Below are 27,484 nucleotides of genomic sequence, written 5' to 3' on the forward strand. Positions count from 1 at the left end.
GATTTAGCGTTTACCTGTGAGATGCATTCAGGAACAACCTGGTTGGAGATCCGGAGCAGAACCAAAAAAAGCATGAACAAACAACTATCTTTCAAGCTTTAACTCATAAATAACAAAAATCATGATAAAGGTCGCTTAGACATTTCCCCCTTGAATCCTCTTGTACACTGAGTGCACAGGTTTCGTTCTTTTCCATCTTATTAACCAAACCCAGTCAACGTTTCTTCTTCTATAAACATAGTGAAATAAATATTATACTCAAGTATAATCAAGACAGAAAGGTTACCTGCGCTTGTGCTTCTCAAGGTCTTGAAAGAAAAAAAAATCCTAGGAGTTTTGTGTTGTTTGTTTTGAGGTAAAAGGTGAGAATTGCTTAGAAAAATAATATCCTGTTAAAAAAAACACATATTTTCTTAATATTCAAACTTTGTAGACTTGAACAAAATGAGGGAAAGGATCAATAATAATAATTTGCATTTTTGCAATCTTTGCCAGGCAATATGACTGGAAGAAGAAGGCCATTTCTGGTTATTTGTGGTTAAAATGTAAAAAATGTGGTTTCATATACATATGAAACTGCAAAAGCAATACAGAATTGTGTTAAAATAATGAGTGAAAAGATTATTTGTTGTTGTTGCTTAAGGAACAGCAATATTTATTCAAACAGAGTAGTTAAAGTGACATATTTGTTCCATATATAACTTAGAGAATAGGGCTGGACAATATGACCAAAGTCCTTAGCATAATGCAAATTTTACTTTATAATTATAAATAAACAATATCAACAAACACCATAATGTTCACCTTCTTGTACTGGCTAGTGTTTATCCAGTTTGGATAAGTGATAAGTGTTTTTCTTTTTAAGTATATAAAAAAATGCTACATGAGTAAATTTAGCTTGGTAAGAGATTCATGATCAGTAATCAGATAAATTGTCCAGCCCTGCTCCAGAAGTTATGGCCAAGGTCAACGGAACACAGGACTAAATGAAATGGACTCTGGAGAAAATAATAAATGGAACCAGTTCATGACCAGATTTTTCATCATCCCAAAGGGAGTATAAAGCAGTCAAGATGTTGGGTAAAAGCTCCTACAGGTGAATCTGCATGCAAATCTCTCAGTACACACAACAGATATCTCAAGTCTGAATGAAAGCAGCTCAAATGTACGCAACTGAATGCACAATCACAATCAACAATCATTTTCTCAGCCTGAAGTGCACTGATGAAATGATTAACACGACTCCAAAGACTGATTCCCTCCAGACTGAAATTCATATAAAGACTTACAATAAAATTAAGTGATTGTGCTTTTTTAACCAAAGTAGGACAAATAATACAAAGACAAGATGTACATCACTTATAAAACATTAACACTGTTATATAAAATTTGAATTTGAAGCACTTCTGTGGCAGTAAACAATTTCAAGAATTTACAAGATGGCTGGTAATGACTGAATATCAACTACAGTAAAATAACAAGACAACTGACAAGCAAAGATCATGTATAGACCGCGTCAAGCAGTCACCATGGACAATATGTTTGTAGACACTCACGACCGCCATCAAATGTGCATTCATTTTACTTTAGTGAGCAACCAGCGGCTCAGGCTCCTAGAGGCTGGTCACACAAAAAGCAAACAATAAACAGTGCATCAAATTAAAGTCCACAGACTGAAACATGAGGGCACTTTTTTCTTTTTTTCCAACACCTAATGAGACATTTTAAGTAGAAAACAATAGCATGTATTGTGCAGTATTTTCAGAGTCCTTTGTCTGAAGCAAAAGTAGGATATTCCTTTTGTGCCCACATTGCTTCTTAGCTTTTCAGGAACTGTGAAAACAAAAAAAAAGGTCATGTCAGACAATAAAAGACATGTGTTTACGTGAAAGAATGGCAAATATTCAAGAGAGACTTTTAAAACTGGAGTGGTGATACATGATTTTGTTTACCTCTTCCACCTGTTCTGTAGGTGCCACCTGTCCTCCCTGTTTGGTCCTTGAGTCTCCACACGACATAAAGCTGGATGAATTAGTATTATCATGCTCCCTCTGAGCCTGACCTGAAGGGAAAGAGGGACGGCTGTACAGAAGGACATCCCCAAATTCTGTTGCAGAGACAAGAAAGAAAAACATGTTAGTTGGCTAGTCACTCAGTCACTTATTATAAAGTGTGGGATATAATCCATCCAGTGCCTGAGTGCTGTCGGCTTTTGCTGCTTCCTTTTCCTCCTTGTGGATTCTTGTGCTTTTCGTGGTTCTCTCTCTGCTCACATGTAGCCTCCTTGACCCTGTGAGTCCCAGTGCTGCCTCGTCGACCCCGGGCCTCCCCAGAGCCCATCCGAGGCAACGTGGCCCCCCTCACTTTATAGTCGCCGTGGGACGTCGGGTTGGAAAAGTTCAGGGGCATGCAAGAGTCTGGAGACAGAGTAGAGCACAGAGATCCAACTGTCAGAGCTAATAAGAGATAAATAGGGTAGATCTTTAATCTCATTGGTTCACTCTTTACCATCATTGAAGACATCTTTGGGTTGGTAGCCAGACTGGTTCTGTTTATGCCTTCTGGGTCTTTTATGTGTTATTGCAGGACTCATGTTGCTGTCTGTGGACATGGGGCTGCTGGGCCGCTGGTGCCGCCGGCCTGAAGACAGCACACACATATACCAGAAATATATATCATATTTGTATATATATAACAGTTGATATGATGTTAAATATGATCCTTTTTAAGTTTCTAAGTTATCTGACAAAACCACATCCAAACAGACCAGCTGAGATTTAAACTCTGAATAAATAATTCCAAAGGATGTTGTTGTTTTTCTTCAAATTAGGCAATTAAACTAACCAATCCTATTTGTTTGTCGCTTATAAAGTCAAGATTAACATTAATTATCAACCGAGTTTCCAAGGACTTTAAAGTTACAGACTCGGAAATCTGTGTCTCGTTCTCTTTGGTGGCACCTGTAGTGCAATGTGGTAATTGTGAGTGTTGTGGTTTTTTTTAACTTTCTTTCAATTGTTTTTGTTTATTGCTCTGTTCTTGGTTAGTTTGGCCATGGTAACAATTTACTTGCAATGCAGAACACCGCTACACACACACGTGAGTTAAAGTGTGAGCTCTGCTTAGAAAAGGTGCTTTTACTAAATAAGGTTTTCCTCCTCTTTCTCACCTGACTCCTCTGGATATCTGCACATGCGCAGGCCTACAATATCCCGCGAAGAGGCTGCTGCCTGGTTGAAATCGCCGTCTGTAAAGAAAGATCCTTCCGAGGTGCTGACAACACTGGACCTGCCAGATGAGATGTTGTCCTCAGATGCTGAGCCCCAGCTGTTAACCATGGACCCTGTGACTGATCTGTCTAGATCCCCTGTGCTGGAAGCTGGAGTCTGCTCCAGCCCGTGGAGGAGCAGCTTGTGTGGAGAGGGTTGGTGCAGCTGGTGTTTGTGCTTCTGACGGTTGTGGTGTTGGCTGTAGTGACTTTCAGCAAGCTCTGCGTCTGTCTCCTCCTCCTCCTCCTCCTCCTCCTCCTCCTCCTCCTCTTCTTCCTCCTCATCCTCTTCCTGTACATCGGTGTCAATGCTGAAGGGTATGGAGCTGTAGGTGTGTGTTGGGGAAAGAGGGCCAGGGTGGCTGGTGATGTGTTTGCTGGAAAGTGCATTAAAAAAAATCTGTGCAGTCAATCACAATAAGAAAATGTGAAGCATTTAAAAAAATGGTTGAATGCAGCGTAGGGTTTAATATGGTTACCTGGGGTGCTCTGTCCCATCATGCAGGCCATTGCTCAGGTCTCCCTGTGGTGTTGGGTTAGGTGGGTGACTATAGGACGCTTCAGGAGGGGACGAGGCTGCCCCTCTAACTGGTGGAGTGGGACAGCCTTCTATTCTCTCCCCTGGATCAAAACTGATAAGAAAAGGACAACTGACATGAGGTAATGACTAAAGGAATGCGGGGTGCTTGTAGTCCCGACACATTAGTCACAGGCCATTAGACATCAGTGCAAATCCCTCGGTCCACCATCAAAACACAAATTTCCATCACGGGGAAAATGAACAAAGAAGAACAATAAGCTTTCTGCCCCATCTGTTTGCTATTGATGAAATGCTGCACATCTCTTCAATGCTTGCATGCTTGTTTCTGTTCTGCTCATTGTAAATTGTATGAAGTAATTTCAATTATATAAAAACCTACTGTCATAGTCTGACAATGACAAGAATCTAAACTGTGTAATTAGTTTGATTGAAAATGTTGGTTGCGACAATAAGACCATGTTTTGATGAGGCTTGCAGGTGTTGATTTCACACAGTTTATTCTGGTGGACTACACTTTGCTAAGGAGCAACATAATATTCAATAGCTATAACACATACTAGCACAGTCAGCTATATTGCTTTTTTTTTTGCTTCTAATTCAAAATTGTTATTCAAGTATATGCACTGGATAGTCAAGTGCAAATTATGTACATATTAAAGGGCTTTTGAAATGCACTCCTGCAGCTATTTATTTTCAAGATCCCACCTCAACACTACCAGCTGTAGGAGTTGTGCTTCTTTGTGTATATAGAAGTAAATGCATCTTTGTTCCCCATACCTTCTGTCCATAGGTAGGCTATACTCATCACAGTCCCAGGTATTAGCATGTGGAGGAGACAGGGCTTCTCCCCAGCTTACTGCGTTATGCTTTGGCATCTTTGGTGCCCGCGTTCCTTTCTTTTGATTTTGACTCCCTTAGAGATGAGAAGAAGAAAAAATAAAGATAAACACAGACTTATGGCTTGCCTTATTATAATTCACCAGTGTGTAGAGTAGCCGTTGGCCTTACCTGAGGTGCTGTTGCTGCCTCTGTCAGAGCTGTGGTGTGAGCCTCCTGTGCTGTGATCCCGCATCTGGTTGTAGGGGATAGTTTTTGGATGGAGCATTCCCTCACCTCCTTGCAGATGATCTGAAAACAAGGAAGCAATAAAAAATTGCAGCAGCCGTCTTTCTTTAAATAAATGCTGAAAAGCAAATCAAATTTAACCCTATCTTACCTTTATTTAGCATGTTTTGCTCAATTATGTTGTACTGCATCTGTGCTGCCATCTCCTTTGGTATTGGCGGCGGGTTGGGCGGCTGTTTCCAGCAAGGCATGTCCAGGGGCTCTGCTAGAGCGCCACCAGTGGCTGCCTTATTCTTAATGCTGGCCTGTATGAGCTGTGTGGTGGCATACGGGATGGGTTCATATGTGGCTGCTGAATCCCCTCCTGGACTTGCATAGCAAAAGTTGGAGTTGTTGAACGTTTTAATCTCGTTGAGCTTGTTGGAGAGGTTTACATCGCTGTAAATGGCCGTCTCAGAACCAAGCTGTCCCCCCTGCTTGTTTTCTGGATGGTTTCCATAGTTAGCTATGCAGTCAGCTAAGGGAACATGAAACAAAGCAGCACTTGAACACAGCAAGAAGTCACAGAGCTTCAGCATTGTTTTTATAAGACACATAATACAATACATATATATATCTCAGAGGCTTCTGAACTATGACACAAGCTCATTCTTGCACTAACCTGGTCGGCTGTATGTTGTCATGTTGCTGTCACTGGTGCCGTTGCCATTATTGCAGCAGTTGATGCTACAGTCTTTGTGATTGGCACATGCATTAGGCCAATTGTCTGGTAGCCACAGCTGGTTTAGTGGTTCACCCATGCTGAGAAGGCCAGGTCTGCAACAAAGAAGACCACAGTGCTGTCAATCAAAACCCACTGTTCTCATAGAATGCTGGAAAATGAGCACAGGGTGGAGGTTCCTGGTTTGGAGCGGGACAACATCCCCCCCTAGTGTTTCCACAATGTAAGTGCATTTCTTCTGTGAGTCTTTATATAACACAAAGGGACAAAAATACCACTCACCTGCCAGCACTGCACACAGATTCTCCTCTTTGATACGCCACTGGAAAGAGAAACAGAAAAACATTACACCTTGATGAGCTGTCAAAAAGAGGAAGTGCCAAAGGCAGAAAAAGTGGAGCCATGAAAGGCAGGTAGAGATTATAAGCAAAAATCTAAAGTCAAAAGTCTACACTCACTTCAATACATGTTTCCATCGAAAGTGCACAAAGTCTTACTCTATGGTTTATTGTGCATGAACACAACACAAATAATTGCCTGTGCCTTTACCAACCTCCGCATAACTTTAGAACTGATTTAGAAACACAGTTTGAGACAGCCTTTCCTCCACCACCAGTAAAACATCACAAATAAAAATTCTCCTGGAGAATATATTCTATGTTTTACTTTTTTTTTATCAAATGCAACAAGCCTTGTGAGCAGGTGGGCTTGGCATGTTATCTGCAAAAGAACTTTGTTATTTCAATGTGATTATCTAAATCCACAACTGGATTCAACAAATATATATTACATTATAATACAGGAGGTATTTTAATACTGAATGCTATAAGGATTTATAATGCACAAAAATAACTTTGAACTAAAGTCTGTCTTTCACACTGTCATTTCCTGTAAAGTATTAATAAAGGATCTATCATTTATAATCATCATCATCATCATCATCATATAGTTATATGATGTATTGCATGGGTAGCAACAGCTGCTACCTATACACTTTGTAGAAGTATTTAATCACTTTTAGTTCATATTTTGATATTTTAAATCATTCCACTCATTACATTTTTTTGCTTGCAGTAGTCTATGTTGAGATGTCTGTAAAAACCTAATTTATACAGTATGTCCTTAAGCAGTTTTCTCAGTTGTACTTTAACAGCGTTTGATTTTATTAAATGACAACGAAAAAAATGAATTTCAAAGTGAGATAATGGGGGCACGTCATTAGGAATGATCTATGTGATGATGACGATGTGCAGCACCAGTTTTGCAAACTGTATGCACGAGGCAATATGCTGGCACATTAATTTAATATGTATACAGATTTAAATAAGATTTATAGCAGCAAAGTGGATAGCAAGATAGAGAGGAGCTTCAATAAAAATAACAATAAATAGTAAACAAACAGTATAAAACTGAAATATAAGAAAGGTATTAACAAGTAAAAAATATAAGTATTAACAATATTATTATGGTACATAAGCCTTTTTAGAGCCTCTTTTTCAAGCTCCTAAAATGGACAAGTGCAAGTCATATGTTTGTGACTTGCAATGTCCCGACTTTAATACTCTGTAGAAGAATTTTATATACAAATGTGTGTGCTGAATAATTGATTCAAATATTGATTGGAAATATTGATTGGAAATATTGATTGGAAACACTGTTACACATATCTGTATGTGTTAATAATTGTGGACTAGTGAACCGCAATTATTATATCTTTATATTTATATCTCTCAAACTATACATACCTGTAGGTGTGAAGGTGAATGAGGGGACTGCAGGGAAAGAGAACGACAGGGAAGGGAGGAGAGATTAGTACATTTAAATCATGTCAATTAACTTTACTATTATAACAGCTATGTGTTTAGTCACTCACACTATGAGATTTGGACATGTCTATGCGTGTACTGTCTCGGCTATGTGATGGATTTATGTGATAAAAACTTATGTATACAAATATTGATATAACTATATGCCATCTGCCTTACTGCTGCCTGTCTTTGACAAGTGTCCAGGTAAAGGTTAATGGAGGTGAGAGACAGGGGAAATAACAGTGATATTGTAGCAGACATGGTAATGGCAGGTTGACAGGCCTGTGCCTCTAAGAACTCTGCTGTGTTGAGGAAATGACACACAAATGAGCATCTAAAGGTCAGCCTTTGACTGTCTTCCTAGTTACAAAATGCAAATTTGTTTCTGAAGTCTTTGTGTAAAAGGAAGATTAGACCAGAGTATTTTTCACCCTTTGATGTGATCTGCTTATCAGCCTCTGAAATTATTCCTTAATATCAGTCGGAGGGAGACGGCTGTTTAGTGTGGTGGCAGCATGTCGTTGCTTGATCCTTTTACAATCATAACGACCTTAAAATGTAGCCACAAAAGTAACATGATAACCTGTTTTGCAGATGTGCACTTGGGCTGGATGGTACGCATCTTGAACACACATTCACCTAACATTCTACCTCTCTAAAATATGCACACAACAGAGAAACACACACCCTTGCGGATGCCAGTGTATGTGCTGCTGAGGCCACTTCTCTTCTTGCGGTGACGGTAGAGCCAAACACTGAATATCATCAGGATCAACCAGCAGGTGGCGCCAATGCCAGCGATAAATGCTGGTTGCTTCACCACCTCTGAGATCTGAGACAATGTGTCTCTTTCCTCACTGATGTCCATCATCTGGCCTGCAGAGTCTAACCAGTGAAAGGAGAAAGAGAATTATACGTGCATGAAAAAAACTACAATGAAAGCGGAATTTAAGATTTCAGAAAGAACAAAAATGTGACTGCAAAAAAAACAATTGCATCAGTAAAGAACTTTCTGAAAAGCTAAGTAACAGCAGGGTAAGCACAGTACGGTGTTAATTTACTTTTTTATGAACACTATATTTTGAAAATGAGACTAAAACATTATAGAAGTTTTCACTTTTTACTGTTTTTATGGCTTAGTTTTGTCACACCTTAAGAAACGAACCCCCTTTTTCAGGAGGACTCTTACCTAATTGAAAAAAAGTGACATCACTCTTGACCCCATGTCCAGCACCATTGCTAGCTGCAACTTCTACACTGTAGCGAATTCCTGGTGCCAGACTGGAGATGAGCACGGAGAAGGTGGAGCCGTCGACTGACTGGTTCACGTGATACCGACTCTCATTACCCAGGCACCAGATCTGTCAAGAGAAGATGATGAGAGCAGAAGAGATGACACAGATTGCCTGAAGGACACATCAGACAACATAGGAAACATCATCAGCCTCACAAAGATGCCATTTACATTGTTATTGTAATACACATGATTCGGGGCATGAGTACAGGAGAGGGCGGGGGCCTTCTTTTCTTACCTTGTATTCCTGAATGACTCCTGCTTCTCCCCGTTCTGGAGGCGGTTTCCAAGCAACGAGGATTGCAGTCCCATTGGCATCACTCTTTGTCACTGTAACACCCTGGGGTGCTCTGGTAGGGGCTAAGACAATGAAGAATACAGTTAACCAGACAGACATAAACACAACCTCATCTGTTATACCGTCCCAGGTGTGGGATCTCTTTGAATATGAAAAAAGCAATACCTGGCTTTTTGTATTTTCCTCCAATTATACAATAATTGAAGAAAATTAAAGAGCTGCACCAATGTTATTAAACCCCTCTCAGGTTACACTGTAGAAGAAATTTCTGAGTTACCTTCTTCCAAAGTCCTGACCACCTTCACCTCACTGTCAGCTCCCTGGAACTCGTCAAAGAAGGGGCGCACTTTGAACTCATAGATGGATCCTCTCTTCAGCTGACCGATCACGAGCCCGTCCTCGCGTGAAGCGTGTACATCTAGGACACTCCACTGCCCCTCTGGCTGTCCATGCTCAGCAGACGCCCTGTAAAGCACCTTGTAGCCCTGGATGTATGGGGACTGCTGCTCGACCTAGTGGAGATGCAGAGATAAAACGTGCTGCATGAATGTCACAACAAGTGACAATTAGACCCTTTTTGATCATGAGAACACAAACATCATGCTTTGAATCAAAGGGACTTTAGTTTTAATTACTGTATTGCAAGTCAAGTCTGAGGTACACAGTTATATCTGCATGTGAGATAAAACAGTGAAATTCATCTGGGAGGTTCAGTTAGCACCTCATTTAAGGTGAGAGTAAAAATCCCAGAGGAATGATCTGTCAAAACTCAAGTTTATTCCCTTTGCTTTTGGGCTGATACACATTATTATTTAATTGTATCTGTGACTTCTCACTGTAAACCACAATATGAGGTCATTAATAGTTTCCCCTCAGCATGGCTCTGGTTAAAATCAAGCCACGAGAGGACTAAGCACTTTCCATTCAAACCACACAATTATGACAAAGAATGCCTTAAAATATTTCCGCGTAGGCATACACACATCCAAACACATGCATCCACAAAGAAAACTGCTTCAGATAAATTCCTATGTGTTTGGAACAAGGCACAATTTATCACACCACAGAAAATTTCACTTCTTTGCGCAGTGGATTTATTCTCTATAAATAAATGTTTAGTGAGAAAACCACATATACTTTCAGCATGAAATTAATCTTTTAAATACTTCACTTCACTTTCACACAAGGCAGTTTCAGCCTAGATGATCCTTCATGTTTCACTCTACCTCTATTGAAAGTGTATTTGCTCATTCATCATTGACAGCTCACTTGTCTGTGTTGCTTTGGGGGGATGAGAGAAAACATTTCACAGAGTATGGGGCTGCTCAGTAATAATCCCTGATAAAAAAAAAACCTGTCAACACAGATAGTCTTGCTGTATTTTTAAATCCATAACCCCTTGGCTTTTACATAATTTGTTGATATACACTATGTGTTTACATTGAGTGGTAAAATTTCACATTTGACCTTTTCCCATATTAATTTATCAAAAGACTGTTTGCAGGACAGTCATCATGGCATGCCCCCCTTACCATCCACTGCACCCTGACAGCAGAAGATGACAGGACAGTGGGGGTGTGCAGGTGGATGACCACATCTCCAAGTTCTCTCTGGATGTGACGATGGTCCACTCCTTGCATGGTGGAAGTGCTGTCTGTTGGTACAAAATGAGAAAGATTCAAACAACTGTATTAATCCCAGAAGGTGAATTTTGTTTCACAGTCTACACTTGTGAGAAAAAACTGAAATGAATAAATAAGCACCAATAATGCATTATTTTGAATTAAATGAATGAAAAGTCCACACTGACCCTGTGTTCTGACAGAGTCAGAGATTGGACTGGGGTCACTGAGGCCATAGGCATTCACCGCCCTGACCATAAAAAGGTAGACAGTTGCAGGCTTCAGGTTCCTCAGTACAAAGGTCTGTGTCTTTATATGTTCAGCTAGGGTCACCCATCTGCTGCCTAATGTATAACTGCAGGGAGAGGTGAAGAAAAAATAAAATAAACACAAGGGAAGTTTCATCAAGCCTGATAAATGTCATATGCAGTAAGTAATAAGTCTAACCTGAATGCCTCGATTAAGTAGGATGTAGGTGTAGCACCGGCACTGGGGTTTAATTTCCATGACAGAGTGACAGATGTACGACTGATGTCAGTCACCTCGGGTTTATATGGAGCACTGGGAATCAGGTTAGGGTCTCTCGGTTGACTGGACTGAACAACAACTCCAAACTCTGCCAAAGAGACACCAACAAGTCAATTAAAGTACATTACACGGGACTCTCAAGCATGTTTAAAAGCTGGGGTAGGACGTTTTTTAGACTTAATTGGGCATAAATTCCATAATAACATTTAATCACATTGTAAATCAAGTGGTTTGATAGAAAACCAGACTTCTGCACCTCCTCTGGACTCTCTTTTCAGACTTGAGACAACTTGCAAGTGTGTGCACATCCTAGATGGTGAAAGCCTGAAAACAAATCCTGCAAAATTTTTTTCCCTCGCATTGGCAACAACGCACAGCAAGTAAGTGGTAAAAAAAGACGATGGATTTATTTAAAGTTATTTTATTTTTTTTTACTTTTTTAAAAAACTGCCTACCCCAGCTTTAACAACCTTTATGACTGCGTCTTAATTTGTGTGACCTACCCTCCACCTGTAAGTACGCTGTCCAGGATGCTTCTCCGTTGGGACTCGAAGCTACACAAGTGTAGAAGCCTGTATCTCCCAGCTGAGGAGAGAGGGTTCAGTGGAAGATATTAGATGGCCGCCTTGGTTCAGAGCAGTCGCCATAACTGCTAAATAGATACTATCTGCTTTGTGTTGTCCCTCCTACCTTAGCATAGCGAATCTCCAGTGATCCTGTTGCTGCTATGGACACACGTGAGTCCACTGGAGACACCACCACACCATCCTTCTTCCAGTGGACTGTAGGAGGTGGAGAGTCAGCTGTTTGGCAGCCAAGGACCACTGTGCTGTCCACAGGAATGGTCTGATTGAGTGGGCCCTGCCTTATCACGGGAGGAGGGTGGTCTGAACCAGCTATTCAACAAAAAAAGGAAAGTAGGGAAGTGAAGGACTAATAATAAAAGCACTTGTCTGGTGGCGTTATTGCATACTATGTACTATATACTTAAAACATGCATGGTTCATACCGGAACATTTTTTAAATGTGCTGAAAACATTTTATTCTATACTGAAAAATGTCTCCATGCCTTCTAAAGAAATATACATATGCAAAATATATTTGAATATGATGATGGACACAATCAGCCCACAATGCAACACAAAGCACAAATTACAGACAAGACAAGTCAAGGACACAAAATATAAAGTAGTAAGTATTTGTTCCCTATTTTGGAAGATTTCAAATTTGAGAGTGGGAGTGATGACTGATCAAACACTTTTGTAAGTTATACTTTTTAAAGAAAACTTTAAACCTGTGTTTTCTTATATTTAACATAACAAGAACACTATTTATTTATACTGAATGTGTCTATTTTATTTTTCCTGCAAAAGCCACTCCTGCTAAAACATGTTTCAGGTTTTGGGGTCGTGCTTAGGCAACTTAAAGTAACTGTTTGAGGTTGGAGAATCACTGTGGTCATTATAAGGACAGTTGGGGTAAAGTAAGTAGAAGCTTAGGCAACTGAAACACTTGGTTTAGGGGTTCAAACTGTATTAACGGTCAGGTCTGATATCTGAGAGGCTAAGATGTTCTCGTATTAAAGAAAGGTCCTTGGTACGATTCCAGTTGTTGCAGGTTATCTTACTCTCTCTTCCTGCATTCTCCTGTCTGTATATTATCACTATCATAAGGAGGGAAAATGCCCAAAAAGATACACTGTCAACTATATATTAAGGAATTGGAAATTGGGAATTGATGTTGACAAAGATCAAAGTCATGAAGAGAGAGACAGAAAAAAAAAAGTAAGAAAGATGAAAGTAGAGAAAATGAAACTCAAATTCTGCGGAAAAAAAGATAAGATGTGAAAGATATTGGAAGGAAAATTGGTAAAGAGAGAACAATAGGTTTAGGTGGCTGTGCAGGCAGTGGAGGAAAAAGAAATCAACTTTTCCCCTCCAGCGGAGAGCAACTAATCGTTCATTCGGCAGTAGGTACTGCTGGAGCCAACTCCAATCACAACGGCAAAGCCCGACTAATAACAATCCCACTTAGATAACAGAGCTCTTTTTTTTCTCTCTCTCTCTCTCTCACATTTTAAAACCCTGTGGATGGGGGCAGGGTTTTTTAGATAAATAAATAAATAGAAATAACAAAAAAAGATGATGGAAACATGCCTGGAAAACTGCCGGAGGTAATACGGACTAGTTATTTCCATACAAATGCACCACTCCAAATAGGGATGAGAGGAGTGTGGTGGGATAGAGAGAATTTGGGGGAGGGGAGAGTAGAGAGGAACAGGTAGCGGCGTGGAGTGCAAAACCACTGAAAAAAATGACATAAAACATGACCCTATCTTTTCCTTTTTTTTTAAATTTCCATTACCTGTAACAGATTTGTCACTGAGTGGATGCCTCTCATTTCCCTACTAAGGGAGCTGCAGCATGCATTAACACCATGAGCAGCAGATTAAAGCGTATAACTAATAGGGCTGCACTGAACAACTCAGAGAGGCAGTAACTGTCTGTTTAAGCCTGAAGCAATTATCTTCATTAATTTAATATATGTACATAGTACACAGCTACCGAGACACATGTATTCATGATCACACAGGTCAGTTAATTGGGAGCTGTAGACTTTGCTGGTGGTGTGTAATTACTGGCATGGGCCTCCAAGCCCATTTAAATTGCTTTTTTAAAACAATTAACACAGTTATCTAATCAACTTGGATTTGGGTAAAAGAAATAGAAATACCTTTGAAATGTTTTATATGTCAAACCTGCAGTCCTAATTCACAAACATTTACGGTGAAATAGAACTCAGAATGTGCTGCGTTGATAGAAATTGATTAAAAAATATATATTCTCCCATTTTAATTTAGATGATGTGATACTGTAAACTTCTAAGTTAGGAAATTATATTTTCAGAGGTGGGATAGATAAGGCTAGACACTCTTTACACACAATCACCATGGAAACAGATTTTTTAAGCCCAACATGTGAAACCCTGAAATCCCTTCTGTGACAGAAAGTACCCAAAGCCAACTGCCATATCTACAAGAGAGGTTGCTCTCAGCAGTCAGGCCAGTTTGTAACCTATTCCATCTCACATGCTCGGCAAAGGAAAACAGTCTGTTTAGCCAAAAACATTGAAGCTAGAAAGTTGTCCCATAAAAGCCCCCTCCCGCCCACCTGCTCTCCATCACACCATCCCTTTACTCACAGTCTGTGACCTCCAGCAGTGCTTTGGTAATAACACTGCCAGCAATGTTGAGAGCCTGGCAGCTGTAGAAGCCGCCATCAGAGCGCTGAACATCGGTAATGGTCAAACTGCCCATCTGGGAGACAGACAGTCGGCTAAAGGGCTGTGGCGGCTGGTAAGAGAACAGGAGACTCTGGAGGGGAGGCAGAGATCACAGAGTCAGAAAACCATCATTCACTATTTGCACTGTAAAGTGATTTAGTGCGATGACAGACTGAGGGTCAGTCTCACCTCGCTGCCCTCTCTCTGCCAGAAGATAGCGGGCTGTGGGTTGCCGGTGGCCTCGCACTGGAAGGTGACCGTCCTGCCCACCGCCACCACCTGGTTCCTGGGGCATATGGCGAATGCTGGCGGCACTGCAGAGGAAATGAGGCCGTAATTACCTGGCAGCCCGACACATTTTCATCATCCAACTATTTGAACATCTCAGTATGCATTAAAGCTCAAGGAATAAAAAGTGTGTATGTAGCAAGAAACAGATACTATGTGATTTTGTTAAAAGGTAAATAATGACTATTTGTTTACCCACTTATAACATGAATTACATACTGTATTGGTGGACGGAATTACAGTGAGGTTGGACAATGACAGGGGCTCAACATTTCTTGTTGTTGTCTGATGGTGGGTGAGGGACAGATGACAACTTACCAGTATTGACTACAAGGAAAAAAGACACAAAAAAGAGCAGCGTAATGAGTAATGAAGGCACATACAGGTATATGGAACTGCAATGATGCACTCAACAGTATTGACATATGTGAAAGAGTGAACACTGACACATAGAAATGTAGAAATGGAATTTATCAATCTATCTATCTATCTATCTATCTATCTATCTATCTATCTATCTATCTATCTATCTATCTATCTATCTATCTATCTATATCGATCTATCTATCTATCTATCTATCTATCTATCTATCTATCTATCTATCTATCTATCTATCTATCTATCTATCTATCTATCTCTATCTATCTATATACACTTATTTTCATTTTTATTAATTTTCTTTTATGGTGTTCATTTTTCTTCTTCCACAAACAAAGATGGAAATAGAAAATAGAAAACTAAGAGAAGTATTTTTTATGAATAATCTGACCTCATATTTTATTTTATTTTTAAAAACTGAATTTATGCTCATACATTATTATTTAAAAATCATGTTCATGGAAAGAGATCATGCTTTTGGATTGAAAAGTAACATTTCTTCAGATTTGCAAATTCCCCTTAAAACCAGATGTCAAAAGACAAGGCATGCTGTTTAGCCCCTATTAGACCCAGCACATTAGTCAATTGTGAGGTGTGAAAAGTATGTAATTGCTGGTTTGTCTTACAGAGCCAGACAGCCTTGAGGTGTGTTTGGACAAAGATACAATCCTCTTTTTTGTTTTGCTATTGATCCTGTGTGTCTAAAAGAAAGTTAGAACTGAATAGAATTGAAGGAGCATTGTGTCTAGATAAAAGATGGAAGATTCAGGGATTTGCTCTGCTAAATGTACTACACAAACAAAGACACATTTTGAGATGGGAACTACTGTACATCTTGACATCTGTAAACTAGATTTACAGTGAAATGAATGGTTAGCTAACCAGCTGGTTTTGGAACCACTGTGAGAGGATGACTGCGGTTATTGCACAACATTTTTGTGTTCAAAGAATTTCTTTAAAGAAGTACAGCTCAGGAGTTTAAGCACCGTATCTGAAAATATATTTATCCTGTATAGGCAATTTATCCAACAGTTTCTCCCAAGTTAATATCTGAAAAATACAGATCATTGTAATTTGGCTGCTGTGGAGTCATCTCATACTTGGGACATGTGCAAACCTTACAGTGCACCCTTGCCTTGCTCCATCTGTTTCAAATGGCCACTGTTTAATATCAACCAAATGTTCTAGGTCAGTAAAAATTATTCTGTGGTTATAAGTACAATTGGACCACCCAGAGTTTTTTGAAATTTAATTATGAAACATGTTCATTTAGATAGCTCTCTGTTTCCTCGTACAACTTCAACTCATCTGCCAGTTATTCTGCCCTTCTCAATTTGCTGCCCAAATTAGCTATGGTCCCCCTTGACGCTCGTTTTCTCAAGTTTTTGGAGAGAGAGAGGGCGACGATGTAATTGGAACCATGTCATTTCCCAGCATGCAACCAGCCCTTCCTTATCTTTAATTAAGTCCTACTGCCCTCACAGTCTATGTCACCCACTGTGTCACTGTTGTGTGTGTATGCATGTTTATGTGTATATATATATTTATACGAGTCTGAACTATGAGAGGTGTCTTCCTGCTCATTTCCTGCCGCTGATTTAAGGACTAAAGGCTGTCATTGTGGCAGGACCACTCAGACCAAATGAATCCATTTTCTGTGGTCACGTAAACATTTACTTTGCATGCTCTTCTCCATTTATACAGGACATTACCATGAAAAGCACAGTAAACAAACTGCTGCAATGTCCTACACTGCTTGTTTTTTTAAAAACTGCTGCATACACTGTATGACCTCCAGCGAGGAAGTTAAAAGGAAAAAAACATACAGACAAATTCCAAAGATAATTCTGCCTGTCTTGAGAGAAACGGTAGCCTAAGACAGAATAATCAAAACAAAAAGTCTCTTCCTGATAATTTGTGACACTACAAGATAGGATTAGTTCTCCTATAAGGGGTAGAAGCAGCAGTGTTGCAAAGATTTCATCCATGAAAAGAAAATGTGAGGCTCTGTGTGAACTGTATATAGAGGAGGAGGAGGTGCTAGAGGACATTACACGCGAGGGTTGGGTTGTACTGACCGTGTACAGTGAGCGTAGCGGATGATTCAGACTTTCCGACCATGTTCTCCACCACACATGTATAGGAGCCCTCATCTGAAGAGGTCACTTGGCGAACGATCAAGGTATGGTCCTCCAGGATTTCAAATCTGTAAAAAAAATGGACACACACAGTCAAGGGATGAAAGAAAAAGTTGAAACACCATGTTTGCATGGTAAATTAATGTGTATATAGAGGTCCTTTGTGCATTACCTGCCCTTGGGCAGGTCAGAGTCATCTTTCCTCCAGCGGACAGTGGGAACAGGATCTCCTTGAACCACACAGTGGAACTCCACGCTCTCCTCTGCCAGCACCACCACACTGCTGGGCCGCTTCACAAAGGTTGGGCGCTCTGCAGGGCAGCACGGCAGCAATAAGCACAAATATCAATGTCATTATCATTGTCATAATATCCACGAGTGGCATCTATATCCCAATGCCTTTTTTTGTTAACCTAGCATTGCATAGACATGAAGAGAACAAAAACTTTGTAGTTTCTGTAAGCTTTTTTTTTTTAAAAAACGTCACTGTTTTTTTGATTAAGGTATTGGTGATGACACTTTTTGTGTCTATAATGCCTATAATGCATTATAACTTGCTTATAGCACTGTATTATTATAGTTATTAGCAGTGGTGGAATGCTACTAAGTACATTTACTCAAGTACTGTACTTAAGTAAAAAAAATGTTACAATCTTAAGTAAAATTTCGAGGCATTTTACTTTACTTGAATATTTCTATTTTATGTAACTGTATTCTTCTACTTCATTTAGCTGCCAGCTTTAGTTACTTCTTAGTCTGAGATTTATATCATAAAAAACATGATTTGACACTTAAAGTGATTACTTTTTTTTTTAAACTAAGCACATAACAGTATATTCAGTTGTTAAAATGAGCCTTCACATAAGTAAAGGATCTGAATACTTTTTCCACCACTGATAATAAGCAATTATTAAAAACATTGAAGATATTTATGAACAGTAATCCCATGACTTCGACCAATTGCTTGAATAGATTTTTTTCCACACACCAAAAAACACACTTATAAATACAGAAACCTAGCAAAAAAGTAATCTACATATTGCAATAATCACAGTGTAGAAAAAATGGAATATTCTAGTGATGATCATGTGTCAGTCTCCGAAGTCATTTATTATGCACAACCTGTAGAACTACATACATTGACCTATTTCTGCATCTAGCAGGATTTTTCTCACATCCTTGAAAAGGCTGTATGAGACACTATACTGTACACTCCCAACCTCAACCAAGGTCATCTAACCATGTGATACTGATAAGAGCTCTACTCTGATGGGAAATGTTAGGAAAATAAATGGGGGATGGAGACTAGAGGCTGAAAAGGTGTTGGAGGGTGTTGGAGGTAGTACAGGGAGCTCTTGTACTGAAAGGTTTAAGGGGTTGTAGCATTGCATATAACAGCAGTAGATGCTCAGCATGTGATAGGTAGGAAAACTCTCCAAAGCTGGCAGATTGGATGGTAGCACTGCATAATCAATGTAATTAATGGGTTATCATACTCTGGTGACAAAGACCTCGTCAAGCAGACTGGCAAACTAAACCACTGTGAACTAAGAGGGTACTTAGACTAAGTGAAGCACTGCACGTTGTGAATTGCAATCACAAAGCCGCAGATTTTACCGAGCACAGTGAGTTCAGCGATCTCGCTCTCCCTCTCTCCCACCATGTTAGTTCCAACGCAGATGTATTTCCCTGCATCACTCTTCCTGGTGTTGGTGATCATCAGTTTGCCGCTGCGTATCTAAAAGAAAGCACAAAAATAATTTTTGCACAAGATCTTGCATTCCAAATATGTACTGATTGTGAGTCATTGTGTTTTATAATGAATGTAACAATATGACAAAAATGTGTCATAAAATATGTCACAGCTAGGGTTGCAAAATTTTGGGAATTTTCAAAGTTGGAAACTTTCCATGGGAAGTAATGGGAATTTATGGGAATAAAATTGAATTGGCCATTAACAGTGAACTTAAATATAATATAATATAATATATTTTAGCATAATCTTGACTAAAACAACCAGATTTCATGCAAGTACACAATACCTGCTATTCCTAAATCACATGCACACAGCTCACTGCTTACTGCAGGGCTGCTGAGGCCACGCCCCCTACATGCACTGCGCATTTCTCCATCACATGTTCAATTCATTTACATGTTGAACGGAGGGAGAGGGGCTCTTTTCATTTTTTTTCATTTTACTTATATTTCCAAAATTTCCCAGCTTAACTTCCCACGGAAAGTTTCTGGAAATTTACCAGAAATTTTCCACCCCTTTGCAACCATAGACACAGCTAAAGTTTTCACTATAAATGTGTAAACTTTGATACATGGTGCCACCCATATATATTCATTTTTTTGGCTGCATCCCAATATTAATTTGTATGCACTTGGCATAACAGCAAGTAGTGCTTGTGTGCATCTGTATGTATCTTTTTATCTAAGGAATAGAATTTGCACTGCCTTTCAAGCTGCACAGAAGGTCACCCATTATGAAATTACATAATTCATATCTAGTGCTACATTAGCACAGAACCCTGGGAACAAAGACACTGCCTCTTTGTAGAGACCTGCCTCAGATGTTCAGTCAGCCTTCTTTGCCTTTCCAAAACTTTTTACCTCCTCTATACTGATATCTGCACGCATAGATGCACACACACACACACACACCCACACCCACACACACAAACACACACACACACACACACACACACATACATACAACAAAGAGGTGAAAGATATATGCACTCCATACGGTTTTCATTCTTTTCATATCCTATCCACCAGACGCCCCCACAGAATATGGTAGCTGTCTTTGTAGTGCTTTCAATGCGAGCTACTGCACTGATATTCCAGAGCGAGTAAGTTCAAGAGGTGATAGCAGAGCAGCAGCGGCCAGGCACGAATGATACTATTGCAGGTAAACATGCCGATCAGAAGATCTCTAAACAAACATGAGGCCATTCCCCTTGCACTGACATCAGAAACCTCTTCCCAGCCATTCAATTAAACTTTCAGCCTTGTTATTATGATTTAAGATGGATTTTTTCCTTCTCGCACTAAGCAATGGAATGAATCTATTAATATACGACTGCGAGAGACACACAGCCCATAATAGCATGGCACTATTATTTCTTAGCAGAGGTCAGAGGTCAAGGCTGCCTACAGTGCTGTGTCCCTGAAGTGGGCAGGGGATTCAGCGTCATGCTAGACAGCACCTGGCTTGGTGAGCACTCTCCACTCACCAGCGTACAGATAGAATGCATCATTAAAGTGCTGCTGCAGGGATGAAACCAACAGTCTTTCATTTATTAGTTCACCTTCTCCGGGCTAACCTTTCACCACAGACAGCTCATACTGTACACCAAATAAATAACAACTAAGAGCGGCCTAACTATGCCCGTCATTCTAAATGTGTTGCAAATTATGTGGCTTTAAGAGGAAGATTTAACAGACTGTGGTGTACTTTTCATACACAATGACAACCACAAGTAATCATAAGGAGCAAGTGGGGGAATTTTGGAACTGGTTGGTATTGCAGATTCAGCCATTCCTGTCAGTATCCAATGGATTTGGTTTGGATGTTTGGACTAAAATTAGAGTCAATGCAGAATGTTCTACATATGACTAAAAGCACGTCTGCATGATTGCATAAAGTAATAGGGGTGTTTATGCAGTCATGATTGAGCCAGGAATTACATATGACATCATTATTGGAATATTAGAAAGCAAGACAGACTGCATGTAATAGCAGTTTTTTCTATTCATTTAAAGCTGCTATTAAGGTTTTGAATGAAGCTTTGAATGTCTGTTGTCATGATTTATGTAATCACCCTAAAAAAATAAAAATAGAAAAATCCTCAAACAAAATATTTGATTTCCATAAAGAGATAAATCAGTTCAAAGAGTTAAATTGTCTTTATTTATTCATTATATGCGGTAACTTAATGTAATTTATATGAGATTACTGCTACACTGGCCCTCTAGTAAAACTGCACGCCCCCCTTTGGTACAGCCAGCAGGAGAGCACACCATTCTTTGACCGCAGTGAAAATGTTGTTTTCGACAGGCTAAACACCAACAATATGAATTAAAGCAGAATATCTATTATAATAAAAATCTAGGTCACCAGCAGCTTATTATGGCCCATATTTACATTCATTGATGTGTCCTCGATGCCACACTCTATGTCATGTGCATAACTATGTCATTTACTTTACACATGTGAATTTAAAATGTACTTATTTTCATCCTTTTTTTTGTATTTTATAATATAGTTTAGTTTCTGTGTGGCTTATCATGAAACATGAATGTGAAAATTGCATGAACTCATAACAGTTAATTTACATTAATATAAGCTACATGGTATAATGGCCAATGTAACATATGGGAACCTATGACCTGTAGATAAAATAAAGAATTTCTTTCTAATTACCTAAATGTCAGTGGGCATTTTATTATTACTTTCCTTTGGCAGTGTTTCATTTCCTTTAGTAAGCACTAATATTTTCATTAAATGCACACCCATATTAAAATCAGGTGATTGAGGTGACCCAGTTGAACTGTTGATAAAGAGATTCGTGTCTTAGATTCATCTGGTATGCGTGTGCACTTGGGCCGCTGAGTCATAATGCCAATTCCTAAAGGACTGCAGGGATGATCTAGCTCAAACCAATACCATTGACTAATGTTATACTTGTGTTCTTGCTGTTTGCTGTAAATAGTGCTCTAGTAACTTTAGCAGCTGATTAAAGAGCAGACCGAGAGCTTTTTTATTTCCTGGACTGACCGCTCCTCGTTTTTAGCATTGCTAAAAAATCCAAATGTGGTTTTCTCTCTTCTCCATCTCGGACACTGAAACCTCAGCTTTCATTTCTGCTCTGTTTTAATGTGTTCTCTTTCCTCCTCACATAGCCTTAAATGCCCTAAAGGCACACACATTCAAAAGCTACTTATAGTGTGATTTGGATGTATTTTTCTCTATGAAGACACCTTTTTTTAAAGAATTAAAATCAATACCTCAAACTTTTCACGTATGTGAGAATAACCTCACAAATGTATCTATATATCAGTGTTAATAAATGATGGTCCAGGCCACAAGGGAAACACTCAAAAGGATGGAAAGTAGCCATGAATCAGTTGTAGTGGACTCCTTTGGTCTCTGTACAGTAAGTGATGTCTTTGAGTGAACTCTCACGGCAAAGACATATTTCCATATAGAGAAGATGATTAGGGAGGACAAAGACAGGCACGCAGAAAGTACAAAGCAAAAAGCAGCCTTTGTATTTCCCTCAGAGGAGCCTCCCCCCTGGCTCTGATCCATGCCTCTCCCTAAATCAGAGATAGCTGCTCTGTCCATCACAGTCCCCCAGAGAGACTCTACCTGTCACTCCACACTAACATGAGCTTTGAATTCCCCTTTGTGTGTCCCCAGGAGCATGCACAGACATTCAAATAAACAAATCAACACACATGCATGCACACACACATGCACACACAGAATCATGGTTCTATTCTGGTCTGACCAGTTTCTGGGTCTGAATCACTAAATCACATGAAAAGAAAATCACTGCTGTGCACTGTGCACCACATGACAACTTAATATAGCAGATTAATAGCAAGCTGTAGCTCAGCTTGTTGTTGTTTTATTTGTATTTTCGCCATCAGTCATATATCAAAAACATTACGTGCACTGTTTTTTTTTTCTTGTGGTTCGTATTTTTCCGTGCAAAATAAATCCTCTTTCTGGTTTTCTAATGGCATTTTTCAATCCTGTGTGGGAACTCAGAGAGGACATGGGTACAGATGATGTCATTTATTATTCTCATGAGTTCAAGGAAATTATGTGGATGATCTTGGGATCTCGAGTTCCTTTAGTGTTCTGAAAATAGCTTGTGCAGCACATTTCAAGTAATGTGAAGCCATATGAATAATACAGTTGCATATCACAGTGATGTTTTGTATCATGTGGATGTACCAATTGGTAGTCAGTGTTTTGCCTAACTGTTACACCAGGCCTGGGCATTATGTGGCCCGGGGACCACATCCGGCCCCTTGGCTGTCCCTGTCGGGTCCGTGTGAGGTTACCCAAAAATTAGAAATCAATACTGCAGTGCTTTTATTTTGAGGACGATTAATGTATATGCGTGCATGCATGAGTATGCATAGAAATGTGTTCCACAAAAAAACATTAAGTTACCTTGTTACTTCGTGAAAAAAACTAATTTTATGCTTTTTGCATAAAGTTAATAAATTGTTGATTTACATAACATACATGCTCTATATTGTTTTTGTGGTTTGAATGTATGTTGTGTTTAAAATAAATGGAAAAGTGAGATAATGATTGGAGTTTTTACCATTTTTTACTGCTGTATTTGATTTACTCTACATTAACATAGTCTTATCATAACATTTTATAAAGCGATGAATTTAATATTAAGCAGAACTTAATTCAGAGTTTTGGTCCGGCCCTCTGCGACCTTCGCAGTGTCTTCTGTGGCCCCTTGGGAAAATGAATTGCCCACCCCTGTGTTACACTCTAGCCTGATGGTAAGAAATTACAAAGTTAAAGAATAGATCACACTGGCTACCTGTTGCAGCCCGCATCAAATTCAAATCTCTAATGCTGGCCTACAAAGTTGTCTCCGGTACTGCTCCTACCTACCTGAACGCCTTGATTCAGACATATACTACCTCACGACCGTTGCGCTCTTCCAATGAACGGCACCTGGCTCTGCCCCCCGTTGGTCCAAGGCAATCCAGACTCTTTGCACTTCTTGTTCCCCGCTGGTGGAACACACTACCAGTTCCAACCAGAGCAGGGGCGTCCCTCTCTACCTTTAAAAAACTCCTGAAGACCCAGCTCTTCAGAGAGCATCTTCTCTCCTAGACCACATGATAAGTCTACTCCTCAAAGAATTGTCACTAGCACTAATAGCTCCTATTGCACTATACCTTGAATGTTTGCTTTTTACTCTTCCTGTAAGTCGCTTTGGATAAAAGCGTCTGCTAAATGACTAAATGTAAATGTAAATGTAAATCATGTGTCATGGTCAAAGCGACAATTCTTACTGTGATGCGTTCATCTCTGTCATCTAAGTTGGAACCATCTTTCCTCCAGGAGATGGTGGGTTCAGGGTGCCCACGGGGAGGCTGGCACTCCAACACTGCCGGCTCCCCCACTGCAACCATGACGTCCACTGGGTTCTGCCTGAAGTCATCGCGTAAAACTGCAAAACACAAGCAGAACAGTCAAAACAAAGGAATTTATGATTATGAGGTATGGTTTGGCAATGATAAATCACAGCATTTGCTGATATTGTTGGTGCTTTCAAGTTGGTTTGCATTGTAATCATTGTGCCAAGGAGAGGAGTTCATTTAAATGAGTGATATTCACAGTTCTCACACACAAGTGGGAATTTTAAAGCTCCTGGTGCAGAACGTGTGACATACTGTATGCTGTTTGTCACACATATATATATACCTTGGTTATGGAATGCACATAATACAAAATTATCACCATTTTTATTAAGGGAAAATGGTCATATCAAACTTAGATTTAAACCACAGAACAGCAGGACATTGTGTTCTTGCTCATGAGTTCCATTTGGAGACAGCATAATAAAGGGTTGTTAGGCAGCTCTGTCCATCATTTTAAGAGCAGCACAATAACTCTTGCCCTAAATACCTTCATTGTGTTAGGAGCTGTTAGTATATCTATCATTTCATGCATGCAGTGCTGGAATGTAACTAAGTGCATTCAATCAAGTACAATTTTGAGGTACTTTACTTGAGTGATTACATTTTATGTAACTTTATATGCCTACTCCACTACATTTTAGAGGCACATATGCCAGCTTTAGTTAAATTGGTCAAGATTAAACATGAAAAACACATGATTTAAAATGATTGTGTATGTTAATAAATTAAACCACATAACAGTAGTATAAGTAGTAAAAATGAGCCCTACCTTGATGACAGTGAAATGCTGCTTAAATAAATGTGTCAATAATAATAATAATCCAATTATATATTTGTAATATACACTGTCTTACGTTTCATACTTTAAGTCCATTTTGATGCTGATACTTTTGACTTGTACTTTAAGTTTTGAATGCATACATACTTCTTACTTGTAGTGGAGACATTTCACAGTGTGATATTGGTACTTTTACTTCATTAAGTAAGGGTTCTGAATACTTATACTGCATGTATGTGATATCTTGTTCATATAAATAAGCCCTGTAATATGACAAGAATTTGCAAGAAATCCTCATGGGATTGCTCTCTAACTCAAACAGGAGATAAGTACTATAGAGACAAGCTGCTGAGAAAGCTGCTTGTCCTAATAGCTGACAGTAAGATGAGAAGACACTGCTATGGAGAAAGGTGAGATCCAGACGGCTCCACTCGCAGGCAGCGGAAAAGCCACCACAGCAATTTATCATCTTTCCACAATGAGTAGCCTGCGCACAGAAAAAGAGCTCGCCAGCCAGAATCTGAACTGGAGACAAAGCAAACTCACATCCACTCCAAGAAGAAGCCCAACAGAAGAGTGTGATTTTGGTGGCCAAAGGCGGCTCATTCCTGTCTCCACCATAGACTGCATATAAACGTCTTCCCTGTACAGCCTCAAGCTCCTAACAGCATGTGGAGGAGAAGATTTCTGATGAGCGGCAAGGGATTTTAAAAACTTAAATGCGTCTGGAATAATATCAGAGCTCTGAGCTGTATGGGACTATTATTCACTAGAAAGAAAGCAGAATGGGTTTGTGTAAAAGGGAAAGTACATCACAAATGAAACAAGGTTTTGTTCCATACAACTGAGAAATGTTCTGCTCCTGATGAGGTGAACAACATGTGCTAATGTAGACGCCTGTGCATGAGTGACTGCTGTTAAGCATTCCCAGTCTTAAATTACAGGGGGTTGGGGGGCTTAGAACATGAACAAGCCAAGGGAGCTAAGCCAACGTAGAGAGAGAGCAGAACTCAGTCGCGTTGGGTTGGGGTGAAAAGACAGGAAACAATGAGGAAAAGGCATAATGACTCCCAGATGCGGCAACTCGTTCACCTCTGGCTACGGATTTGTACGTAACACTGGACAAGCAGGCCTGAGACGCCTGATGGGCACCGTGGATATGGGAGAACAAATTGGGATGACCTTCTAATTGGAGGCATTTTGGCCCCCGCACTTCTTTGAGCTCCACTCTGCTGCTCTGCCCCTCTGATCCTCTGAGCAGGGTTGCAACTGGATGTCTGCAGTTGACTGAGTGCTGATGGGAAACAGCTGTCTGACGACCCCCTCCCCACTGCCGCCAACACCGCCGTGTCACATGATAAAAGGCATTCCTCTTGGGACACAAAAACACGGGTTGGGGTTACGACAGACAGGAAGAGAGCGAGACCATCGCAATTCTGCGTACAGTGTGTGTATGCGTGTTGATTGATTGACTGATATTATCTGATAAGTCAAATAGCAATCAGGTTACACATCTGTTTTTACTATCGTGTGAGGTCCAAATGTCTCCATAGGATTTTGAAAGCCGGGACTATTTCCTCAAACTGCTTTGTTAAAGATTTTTTTTCAATGATAACGCTGGAGTTAGTGTAAGACATAAGGCAAGGAGAGATAAGGGTTAAAAGCAGAGGAAGCTTATGAAGGTTAGTGAAGAATGTTCTCATAAGTGTGCATGTTTTTGTGTGCATGTGAACAAGGAAAAGTTGGCTTGTTTATGCATGTTATACCATTGTGCCGGGTAAGCACACAAATAATCTGGAACATGTGTTTGTAAAACTGTCTGTTTATATTCTCAGAAGGGAAAATGTATCTGCTTATTAAGTTATAATAAGAAATTGTGCATGCCCAAGTAAGAATCATGCACGCATACATAAATTTAAGTGATTTTTTTTTATAAACTAAACTAAACTATGTGAAAACTTTTGTCTTGTCTCCAGTTTCTCAACATTTTTTAGTTAATTTTCTTATCATGCCTTAGCTAGCCAAATTTAAATGACTTGTCCTTATCAGTAAACACATCCTGACAAGCTACTCCTTAGAATGGATGCTGACACTGCTGCCTCTGTGGTGCTTGCAAAACCATGTTCTGGATATATTTAATAAATGTTTGAGGCTGATTAATAAAATGTGGATATCCTGCAAAGACTGCCCTGATTTAAGGAATGTTTGAAGAATAATGCAGAGGACAATCACCACAAATTAACAGACACTTTTTATCCTCAGCCCCCTTTGATTGCA

At 39.7% G+C, this 27,484-nt stretch overlaps 1 protein-coding gene across 1 annotated transcript in view; it reads right to left on the bottom strand.

Annotated features, from left to right (window-relative positions):
- Nucleotides 1-1,378: 1,378 nt before the first annotated feature.
- LOC131986700 (roundabout homolog 1-like) overlaps nt 1,379-27,484 on the bottom strand; it is an 84,181-nt gene continuing 58,075 nt past the window's right edge. The window contains exons 4-30 of the mRNA XM_059351789.1: nt 24,301-24,458; nt 18,850-18,970; nt 17,405-17,543; nt 17,173-17,300; nt 14,617-14,741; nt 14,347-14,518; nt 11,836-12,041; nt 11,649-11,730; nt 11,065-11,233; nt 10,806-10,972; nt 10,528-10,649; nt 9,273-9,507; nt 8,936-9,057; nt 8,593-8,764; nt 8,091-8,288; nt 7,341-7,367; nt 5,878-5,917; nt 5,536-5,690; nt 5,026-5,391; nt 4,818-4,937; nt 4,587-4,722; nt 3,748-3,900; nt 3,170-3,645; nt 2,509-2,640; nt 2,196-2,417; nt 1,953-2,107; nt 1,379-1,833 (exon numbers count right to left, since the gene is read on the bottom strand). Coding sequence (XP_059207772.1) covers nt 1,819-1,833; nt 1,953-2,107; nt 2,196-2,417; nt 2,509-2,640; nt 3,170-3,645; nt 3,748-3,900; nt 4,587-4,722; nt 4,818-4,937; nt 5,026-5,391; nt 5,536-5,690; nt 5,878-5,917; nt 7,341-7,367; nt 8,091-8,288; nt 8,593-8,764; nt 8,936-9,057; nt 9,273-9,507; nt 10,528-10,649; nt 10,806-10,972; nt 11,065-11,233; nt 11,649-11,730; nt 11,836-12,041; nt 14,347-14,518; nt 14,617-14,741; nt 17,173-17,300; nt 17,405-17,543; nt 18,850-18,970; nt 24,301-24,458 — 4,313 coding nt within the window. The 3' untranslated portion in view covers nt 1,379-1,818. The remainder of the gene's footprint in view (nt 1,834-1,952; nt 2,108-2,195; nt 2,418-2,508; nt 2,641-3,169; nt 3,646-3,747; nt 3,901-4,586; nt 4,723-4,817; nt 4,938-5,025; nt 5,392-5,535; nt 5,691-5,877; nt 5,918-7,340; nt 7,368-8,090; nt 8,289-8,592; nt 8,765-8,935; nt 9,058-9,272; nt 9,508-10,527; nt 10,650-10,805; nt 10,973-11,064; nt 11,234-11,648; nt 11,731-11,835; nt 12,042-14,346; nt 14,519-14,616; nt 14,742-17,172; nt 17,301-17,404; nt 17,544-18,849; nt 18,971-24,300; nt 24,459-27,484) is intronic.

The sequence above is a fragment of the Centropristis striata genome, chromosome 15 (assembly GCF_030273125.1).
Source record: "Centropristis striata isolate RG_2023a ecotype Rhode Island chromosome 15, C.striata_1.0, whole genome shotgun sequence".
Lineage (NCBI taxonomy): Eukaryota > Metazoa > Chordata > Actinopteri > Perciformes > Serranidae > Centropristis > Centropristis striata.